The sequence below is a fragment of the Solanum pennellii genome, chromosome 10 (assembly GCF_001406875.1).
Source record: "Solanum pennellii chromosome 10, SPENNV200".
NCBI lineage: Eukaryota > Viridiplantae > Streptophyta > Magnoliopsida > Solanales > Solanaceae > Solanum > Solanum pennellii.
The window spans coordinates 75044329-75054509 of record NC_028646.1 but is presented as its reverse complement, the minus strand read 5'-3'; the positions used below and the strand labels follow the sequence as shown (position 1 = coordinate 75054509).

The window sequence follows — 10181 nt, the reverse complement described above, 5'->3', positions numbered from 1 at the left end:
AATCTTTCACCATGGTTGGCCAGTAATACCCCATCCTCTTTATGTGAAAATGAAGTTTGTGTCCAGATTGATGTGATCCACATACTCCAGAGTGTGCTTCTTGCAGAGCTTGAATTGCTTCTTCCTCTCCCGAACATCGTAATAACATACCCTCAAATGATCTTCTATATAATGTATCCTTGTAGTAAAGGAAATGAGGTGCACGACGACGTACGTCAGTCCTTCTTCTTGGATTTTCAGGAAGTATCCCATAACATAGGTAGTCAATGATGGGTTGTCTCCAATCTTCCTTCGCAGCTTCGACAATGGCGACGATATGATCAAGCTTATTTTCAATATATTCTTCCTCATTTGACGGTGGTACTATCCATTTTTGACAGACAATTACTTGCGTTTGATTAGGAAGGGTTAGCGTTGAAGCTAGAGTAGCCAATGCGTCAGCTTTCTTATTCTCTGTTCGACGCACATGTTGAAGGGTTACATCCCCAAGCCATCTTATCAACTTTTGAGCATAATCATGATAAGGTCGCAATTCAGGCTTTTTTACCTCATAACTTCCTAAGAGTTGATTAATCACCAATTGAGAGTCACCAAAGACCTGTAAATGTAATTGTTTCATGTCAACGGCCATTTCAAGTCCAAGTATCAGCGCTTGATATTCAGCGACATTATTGGAGCAACATTTTGTTTTACAGTAAAAGAGAATGGTGAAATCTCTTCTTGTGAAGTGATGAACACCACTCCAGCACCAGCTCCGCCGCGATGTGCAGCCCCGTCAAAGTACATTTTCCAAGGAGGTTGAACTTCAATTAACATCGCACTTCATCAGGAAACTCATCAGTTAACTCCCAATCATTTGGTATAGGATGGTCTGCTAAGAAATCTCCTAGTGCTTGTCCCTTCAAGGATTTTTTAGGGATGTACACAATCTCAAATTATTGGAATTGGAGGTACCATCTTGCTAGTCGGTCACTAATTACAGGTTTTGACATAACAAACTTGATGGTATTTGCTCTAGAAATAAGGCGGACAACATGAGCTTGAAAATAATGCTTCATCTTTTGAATTGAGAAGACCAGTGCCAAGCATAACTTTTCAATTGGCGAATAATTTAGCTCATTTGGCGTCATCGTTCTACTTAAGTAATAAAGAGCATTTTCTTTGCCTTCACTATTCTCTTGAGCTAACAGGGCTCCTACAGACCTTTCTTGTGCTGCAATGTAGAGAATCAATGGTTTTCCAGGTATAGGGGCTGCTAAAACCGGAGGTTTCGCTAGATACGATTTGATACTTTTAAAGGCTTCGCTACATGTTTGGTCCCAATTAAAAGGAGCACCTTTCTTCATGAGATGACTGAATGGTTGACATCTCCCCGCTAGATTTGAGATGAACCTTCTCAAGTAGGCAAACTTTCCTTGGAGACTTTTTAACTCATGAATATCTCGAGGTTCAGGCATCTTTGATATTGCATCGACTTTGGCTTGATCAATTTCAATTCCTCAATGTCTCATAATAAAGCCAAGAACTTGCCGGAAGTAACTCAGAAGGCACATTTCAATGGATTCATCCTTAGTTGATATCTTCGGAGTAACTCAAACACCATTCTTAAGTCTTTCAAATGATCACCCCTCTTCCTCGACTTTACTACCAAATCATCAACATAACATTCAACATTTTTATGGAGCAAGTCGTCAAAGATATTTTGCATAGCCCTTTGATATGTGGCGCCAGCATTCTTTAAACCAAATGGCATCACTTTGTAGCAATAAATACCTTTTGGCGTGCAAAATGCAGTGAGTTCTTCATCTTTTGGTGACATGCGGATTTGATTATATCCAGAAGAACCATCCACGAACGACATTGCCTCATAACCAGTGGTGGCATCAATCATCAACTCTGGAATGGGAAGAGGAAACTCATCTTTAGGGCATGCATTATTGAAATCTCTAAAGTCAACACAAACTCGAATTTGACCATTCTTCTTCCTCACATGAACAATACTTGAAATCCATGTAGGATATTTGACCTCACGAATAAAGCCTGCCTCAATGAGTTTGTTAACTTCATTTTCTATCAACGGAATCAAGTCTGGTCTAAAACGTCTTTGAGCTTGTTTAACTGGACGAGAACCATTTTTGACTGTTTATTGATGTACCGCTACTCTAGGATTCAATCCAGGCATTTCTTTGTAACTCCAAGCGAATATATCTCTATATTCTTTGAGTATATTCATGTAAGCAACTTCTTCATCAATTTCTAGAAACGCACTCAAGTAAGTTGGCTTCGGATTTTCATCAGTGCCAAGGTTAACTTCCTTCAAAGGATCTATTGTGATCTTTACTCCTTCTTCAAGTTCTGGTGGAGCATCTATAGCATCTTCCTCTTCCACAGGATCATTGTCATTGACTGATATATGACAACACGAGACAATATTTTCTACCTCTTCCACAATTTTCTTTTGAGGCAAAGAATCGTAGTCATTTTGGATTGTAACATGATTGGAGGAACCTACACTTTCTTCATCTTCCTCGCGCTCTTTGGTGTAAACCACAGTATGAACCTTTGCCTTGAGTTCCTCTTTACAGGAAACCATAAGTTCCACTCGTCGCCTCATCCTAGAAGGAATCAAACTTCTGAAATCTTTTCGAATCAAATGTGAAGTAGGCTTAGTAACTTTCAAATAACTTCTCAGGTTCTTGTTATTCTTCTTCAGAGGACCTAACCTCTTAAACACAGAAATTCTTGTTGTCGCTTCTCCAAGTCGATCAAAGACAGAAGGCCTTTTATTGGGAGCAGTGACGTCATCTTCAAAAGTTATATGATTATTACTGGCCCTTTTTATGGAAATGCGAATTGGCGGCGGTTGGCTATAACCTAGGCCTTCAAGCGCTTTCCTAGTTGTATCTTCTGATGGGAGTTTCCCTAGCGCTGATGGCTCGCTAGGGTTGTATCCTGCCTTCACAAATAACTTGTAGGCATTGGGATCAAAACCTTCTCTTGTGCGCTTTGTAGGGAGAGCCATATCTAGCACTTGATCTTGAGCGACAGACTTTTCTAGCAACTTTGCAGACAAGTTTATTGCATCAATCCGTCTGATAGGAAGAGTTAGCCCTCTTAATGCATTTTCTTCAAGGTTAGATGGTTGATCTTGCTTTTTCTTCTCTTTTGGAACATAGCAAAGCCTAGAAGTCTGCTTCTTCTTTGAAGACAGGATCTTCCCTTCATTAAGAATGGGACAAGAATCTTTAGTGTCAATTTTTACCTTTTCGATAGCTGCATCAATTCTTTTACTTACGAGATTATCAATCTTGATTGATTTGACGTCATTGGATTTGACCCCTTTAACAACATAACTTCTCATATAGAATTTCGCATCCGCAAAGTGTGTCTCCACTTCGGTGAAAGGATTATCATCTGCAACTATCTTTCTTTCAATTCCACCTTCAAGATATTTCAAACATTGATAGTAAGAAGATGAGACAATTCTATTCTCATGTACCCAAGGCCTGCCAAGTAATATGTTGTATGATGTCTTTGCGTCAATCACATGCATCCATGCGCTTGATCGCAAATCTCCCATGTGGATCTCTAATTTAATAGAGCCTATGGGCCTCTGTCCACCTTGATTAAATCCTTGTATCAACAGACGACTTTCACTAAGTTCTCCAGTCGTGATGCCAAGTTCCTTCAATGTGTGGATAGGCAAAATGTTGACTCCAGATCCTTCATCTATTAAGATTCTATTTATCTTCTTCTCTAGCACATGACCCACCATATACAAAGGACGATTGTGTAGTGTTTCACCAAATAGAAGATCGTTATCTGTAAATGTGATTTTAGTATCACAGACATATGCTTCTTGGGAAGAAAGTTCAATAGATTTTTCAGAAGATGAAAGAGACATCATTTCTGAGATTTCTCTTGTTTCTTCTTCTTCTTCCCCAATAGACACTTTTGGTGAGGATTCACTCGTTGTTCCTTCTTTTACAGTAGGAGGCACCTTCATTGTTTGTTCTTTATCCACATTGAAACATGATGCCTCGACATTGCCTAGAGTAGACTTTGAGTCGAACGAGCTTGGCAAGAATTCCCCTAGAGTCACAAGACGTCGAGGTTTTTGGTAGTGATGCACTTCAACCTTTGCCCTTTTGGGGCACTTGATTGATTTTTGCTTCTGTGATTTCTTCACCATTTTTTCTCTAACCGGTTTCTCGGATAATTCTTTTCGTAAGCTTGACTTGTTGCGTCTTCGCCTAGTTACAAGAATCCAACCCTCCTCACCATCTATGTCAACATCCTGTTCTACTGGCTCTTCTTCATGCTTTTCAGAGATATATATTTGGACCGGATCCAGTGACCCAAACGTGATAGGGGTCTGGTTAGAACTAGCTTTCTCATCATCAAGGATAATTTTATTTTCGTTAGCCAATCGCATCACTCTATCCTTAAAGACAAAGCATTTTTCAAGAGGATGACTCACAAGTCTGTGATACTTGCAATAATTTGGGTCATCAGTTTTTCCAGCTTCATCGGGTCGCTTCATCTCTGGCAAGTCAATGAGCTTTAACTCAAGCAATTCATCAAAAATTTGAGAAACGTCAGAATCCAAGAAGGGATACTTTTTTCCTTGCATCTCCCTTAGCGTCGACTTTTAATTTGAACGTGCTTGGAAAGACGTCCTCACATTTTTTTTACGCCCTCATTCGTGGTGAACTTTGCGGGTGACACATTTACACTCATGGATTTTTTGTTGTCATTTCTGGGCAGAAACTTGCTCCATCTTTTGGGTTCCTGTTTGTCCCTTCCTTTGCGAGGATCATGGACAATAGTCATATCTTTTCCGGCAGATGACATGCTCAACTCCATATCATGAGCGCGAGTATCTAAATCCTCGAAAGATTTTGGTTTTATTCCTTGCAAGATGTAAAGAAGCTCCCAGTGCATTCCTTGAATACACATTTCAATTGCAGAAGCTTCACTGAGCCTATCCTTGCAATTTAGGCTCGCGTTCCTCCATCGATTTATGTAATCTATGACCGGTTCATCCTTTCTTTGGCGAGTATTGGTGAGTTCTACCATGCTCACCGTGCGCCTTGTGCTATAGAAGCGATTGAGAAACTCATGTTCTAGTTGCTCCCAACTATCAATAGAGTTAGGTTTGAGATCCGTGTACCAATCAAAGGCATTTCCTTTTAGAGAGCGGACAAACTGTTTGACAAGATAGTCTCCATATGTTCCAGCATTATTACATGTTTCCACGAAGTGCGCGACATGTTGTTTCGGATTTCCTTTTCCCTCAAATTGTTGAAATTTGGGATGTTGATAACCAGCAGACATTTTAAAGTTATCAATCCTAGCAGTGTATGGCTTAGCATACATATGAGAAGACTTGGTGGAGACTTCATACTTATCTTTGATAGTGCCTTCAATAAACTCCTTCAAGCGATCAAGTGGGATCATTCCTTCAGAAGAAATTGGCATCTCTTTAACAAACGGGGCTTTCTTAGCAGGATCTTCGATTTCTTGAACTTCAATGCCCTTTCCAGGTGCATGGCTCGCATCTCCATCTAAAAGTCCTTCTATCCTGTCCATCAACTTGTCAATTCGAGATTCTTGGTGTTGTACATGCTTCGTCAATCCTTCAACCAACTTCGTCAGATTTGCGAGTTGTTCCTCAGGAGAGGAAGCAGCAGTCACCATCGTTTGCATGATCATTGGAGATGCAGAAGAGTAACATGGATTGTCGCGTAAGTTAATTTTCAGTGGACTCACGTTACGTGATATACGTGGAGATGATTCACAAGTTGAATCACATTTCTCCCTTGTGGTAGAGTTCTTGGAACCAGATTGCTCAAGTAGAGCCAATGTCTTCTTGATCTTTTCAGCAACACTACTTCCTCCTTCTAGAGAATTTGTGGAGGAACTTGCTCCTTTTGGAGTCGAAGACCCAAAAACTGGGGTTGATGCAGACGACACTTGAAGCATTTGTTGCCCTAGTGTAGCAGCCTTGCTTCTCGTAACAGCTCCAAAACTTCCAAAGGTAACACCAAGGATGTCTTCAACTTCAGTAGAGAACTTGGAGCTAGTGACCTTAGAGGCGGTTGATCGAGAGTTGTTGTTCATGGAAGTCATCTTGATATTCTTTGACGTTTGAAAAGTTGAGATGAGAGGTAGAGATTGTCCCACTGGGCGTGCCAGAATTTGTAGACAATAAAATTCGCGTCGAGAAAACAATAATCAAGAACGGAAAATTATAGCAACAATCGATTTTATTATTTCAAATGTGAGTGTTACAATCTCTATAATTCCTCTGAATTCGCCTTTTCAAATATAAATTCAAGGGCTTTAAAGCTTGTTCTTGAATCTATGATGAACTTGAACTTGAACTTTATCTTGATCTTGACTTTTATTTGAACTCAAGGGCTTCGAGCTTGTTCTTGAATTCGGTGGTCTTGATCTTGATCGTTCTTGAACTTGAATGCTTGAATTCTTAAACTTGTAGCTTTGTAGAGAATTAAATGGCGTTTGTACCACAGAGTTTCTCTAGCTTCTTGTTTAGAATTTTCTGTCCTTTTTTGAATTATGAGGACCCCTATTTATAGTTTTAGAATAGAGGAGTTGCGATTGGAATAGGATTCCATTTAGCCAATCAGATTAAAGTGACATGGCATTTGGGCTTTATGGAGCGGGTTTTTCATCTTTGACACATGTCATGATTCTATTGGTTTTCTTATTTGACTTGGCATGCCACATCATCTGCACACGTGGCGCCAAGATGGGCTCTAGAATGAGATGAGATTGAGTTTAACAAATTGGGTTCATCCAATGTAGCCCAAATCAATTAATTTAGACTTTAATTATATCCATATTTATTGGACTTAAATATTTAACTCAATTATATCAACCCACAATATTTATTTGAATTAATATATTTATGAATTCAATATAATACGAATCATTTGATAAATTTATATTTAATAAATTTTAAATGATTACACATATATCCTCACTGATTTACATGCATAATAGAAACATATTCCGTATACTCAAAATGGTTTGAGTTTTATAGCCAGCACAAACTACTACCACTATCATAAATCGGTTTATTTTTTCAATTTGATTGGATTTATTGATTCAATTCAATTGTACAAATTTTATTATCAAATTATAATGGCTTCACCAGAAAATAATGGTGCCCCTTCCACTACCAGCGCCACCACCGTTGTCGACGGCGTAAACGCTGGCCTTATTATTTCAACCACCGAGACCATACGTTTGTTTCTCGCCGGAGTTGAACTCTCCAATGACCTGAGAGAACTCGCGTCTTCCCTTTCCGATCAGCCCACGGTACCATATAAACATTTGAGGTCCGTTTGGATCGGGTCTAACCCTGTAACACGACCTGATCTGATGGGCTTGTTATCCGGATCCAATTTCGTCTTCTGCAGTCCAAAACCTAGAGAAAAAATTGAGGAACTCAAAGCTCGGTTGAGGAAACTAGACGAAGCGTCGGAGAAGAAGGCGTATGATGAATTAGTGAAGGATATTACTCCTACGAAATCCATGGATGAACCTTTTTCCTCTTATAAACATCAAATGGGCTTTGGTGAGTGTCTCTCTTTTGCATCTATTGCCATTATTGAAGTTGTATTTACTACTTCCAATTTTATTGACATGGTATTGGAATGAAATCATATAACCCCAATTAGTATGAATTTAGGGCATAGTTGATTGATATTGATTGGAATTAGAATTGAAATTTTATTTAAATAGAAGTGAGTTCATAAAGTTAATATTTTGGAAAAAATTGAACTTTCTTATTCCAGTGATATATACAACAACAACATATCAAATGTAGTCCTATAAGTGGTGTCTGGGAAGGGTAGTGTGGAAGCAACCTTACCCCTCGAATGATGTTCAGTTTCCCCCACTCCTAAAGCTAAGTAATGAGCGAGAAAAACGAATGCTAAAAGAAACTACTTACGTAGTAATAGTAAGTAGTAGCGAGAAAATGAAAGGTATAATTGCATCAGTCCTTCCAATCAAGCTAGCGACCAATCATTGCCATAAAAGCTAGTTGTTTAGACTATAGACTTGCAGGATCAGGTGATATATATATATATATATATATATATATATGTTTGTGTGAACACAATTTTGATTTAACAAGGTTTGAAAATGTTCCAAATATCTAATAAAATATGTTATCCTGTTCATAAGGGTTCTTCTAAAGCTCAAATTCCATTCATTCTAATTTATGTATTCGACAATTGTTGATTTCACATTCTTCCTGAACAACTGGGTACCTGTGGACTTGACCTATTTTCCTTTAGCTGAATGTTAGACACAATAGGGGCTTTGGAGAAAAAGTCCTTTTAACAAATTTGATGAGTTCTTTTTAAAACTTGTTTTTTTTTTTTGCTTTTTGCCTATTGCTTCTGTTTTTCTGTTTGTACGCATGTACGTTTTTGTTGTGGAAGCGAGTGTTTTCTTTTGTTTTCTCATCTTGCTTCTTTGTAGAGTAGTGCAGCAATTCTTGGGAGAAGTTCCAGTACCGACTGATATTTCATGAGTTGATTGAACAATAAAATCAAACCCATTAAGCTGCATCCGTATGAAGATATATCACTTGATTTGCTAGTATCAACTGTGAGGTTGATACAGTTGCTGCGTCCTGATTTGACCATGTGAGTGAGAGAGTTAGGAATGATCTACTATCGCTAACTTGTATATCTCTGGTCTTCACCAGTTTTTTTTCATTTTCGCTCCTCTTGCGCTGTTAGGTAGCTAAGAATTTGATTTGCAGTTGAATTTTTGGTAGTTCTGGTCCTTTGGTGCAGGCTTACATGTTGGGATAGCAATGTTCACTGGCTATCTGATGGGATATTTTGCATTCAGGGCCTTATTTAATCATAGTCCAGCAATGGTAAGTTCTTAATTTGATTTCCTCGTGATTCTATTCGATACAACATCTATACATGGAGCAACAACAACTATATAACCGACCTCTTCTCCTGTGCTTTTGTCTACTGTATCTACTTCCTCTGGTTCACTACTCTGTATTGAAGTTTCGTTGCTCTTTCTTCAGAGCGCTGCTGGAGGCATTCTTGGATTGGTCATTACCATGCTTGTCGAGACACTTCTCTTTATTTTCAGAACTTCGAGTCTAGATAAAAAACCTGCTAGAAAATCTACTTCGTTCACAACAACGCAGAAGAAGAATCAGTAGGTTGATTCTTTCTATGTTTCGTTAGAATAGGAATAAATATTTTGATATTGAGCATCTTATTTATTTCTCCTCCTGTGAATTTATGCTGTAAAAATATGTATTCTTTGATTTGTATAGCTCACCATAGGTTCATTATAAAAGAATTATTGCTCTGGCAATGCTAAATTATTTCTAATGGGGAAGTTTGTCTTTGGCACTTGCAATACAAGTTAATTTTATTGTTATTCACAGAAGACCATGTGGTTTGTTTAGTACTCTCCGCTCACTTTTATCTGTTCACTATTAAAAATAAATGTTCGCTTTTACTTATTCAGTTTATAAATCATGATATAATTTGTCACGTAGTTCCTCCTACCTCTATTCCAGATTTGCTGAATTTTTAAAGCTTTTTTCATTTTTCAAAATAATTGAATAGTTCCAAATTTAAGAATTTTATCCATACTTGTTCTTTCATTTATTGAAGTCTACTTATATAAAGTTATATTTATGATTTCATAAAAAAGGCAATAGTGAAAATAATAATTAAACGTATGCCCTTGAATGTTTTTCTGAATATGTGTGCACTGCTTTACAAGTTCACTTAAAAGGAAGTAATTTACTCTTATTATATTTAAGAGGTGATATTACTTATTAGACGTGGACAAGTAAAATCGAACGCTTAAATGCAAAGACAAATAGAAGGGTGAAATAAATCCAACATGCACATGGAATGCTTGAATTACTACTTAATTATGCCTTCAAATTGTGTGAAAGGTAACTCGAACCTTAATTAAAGTTGTTACATTTAAATTTGGTGATATGACTTTTAGCTTAGAAGAGAGCAAAGGTAAGTACTGACGTGTAACTCAAATTGAGAAACCAAGAAGGAGAAAAAAAGAATTCAATTTGAGCAATGATGAAAGCTATAAAACCAAAGCACAACGCAGAAATTTGAATGAAAAATCAACCGAAG

The 10181-nt window shown here is 37.9% G+C and overlaps 2 protein-coding genes across 4 annotated transcripts; one reads left to right on the top strand and one right to left on the bottom strand.

Moving 5' to 3' along the window:
- Nucleotides 1-1540: 1540 nt before the first annotated feature.
- Nucleotides 1541-4633, bottom strand: LOC107001580. Its single transcript, XM_015199567.1, has 2 exons — nt 2156-4633; nt 1541-2044 (listed from the first exon to the last, which is right to left on the bottom strand). The coding sequence occupies exons 1-2, from the start codon at nt 4631-4633 to the stop codon at nt 1541-1543; spliced, it is 2982 nt and encodes a 993-aa protein (XP_015055053.1).
- Nucleotides 4634-7036: 2403 nt separating this feature from the next.
- Nucleotides 7037-9432, top strand: LOC107032485. 3 transcript variants are annotated; one of them, XM_015234087.2, is made up of 3 exons: nt 7037-7606; nt 8841-8926; nt 9089-9432. In XM_015234087.2, exons 1-3 carry the CDS (start codon nt 7171-7173, stop codon nt 9227-9229), a joined length of 663 nt encoding a protein of 220 aa, XP_015089573.1. In that variant the 5' UTR covers nt 7037-7170; the 3' UTR covers nt 9230-9432. The 3 variants fall into 3 exon arrangements, 1 of the variants encoding a protein (XP_015089573.1); XR_001458371.2 differs by having other exon boundaries at nt 7468-8687; nt 8822-8926; nt 9089-9151; XR_001458370.2 differs by having other exon boundaries at nt 7468-8687; nt 9089-9141.
- Nucleotides 9433-10181: the final 749 nt, after the last annotated feature.

Coding starts and splice junctions, on each gene's coding strand:
- LOC107001580 (XM_015199567.1), bottom strand. CDS start 4,633: ATGCAAGGAAAAAAGTATCCCTTCTTGGATTCTGACGTTTCTCAAATT. Junction 2,045..2,155: donor GATTGAATCCTAGAGTAGCG/GTACATCAATAA, acceptor AAACTCATTGAG/GCAGGCTTTATTCGTGAGGT.
- LOC107032485 (XM_015234087.2), top strand. CDS start 7,171: ATGGCTTCACCAGAAAATAATGGTGCCCCTTCCACTACCAGCGCCACC. Junction 7,607..8,840: donor TAAACATCAAATGGGCTTTG/GTGAGTGTCTCT, acceptor CCTTTGGTGCAG/GCTTACATGTTGGGATAGCA. Junction 8,927..9,088: donor TTAATCATAGTCCAGCAATG/GTAAGTTCTTAA, acceptor CTCTTTCTTCAG/AGCGCTGCTGGAGGCATTCT.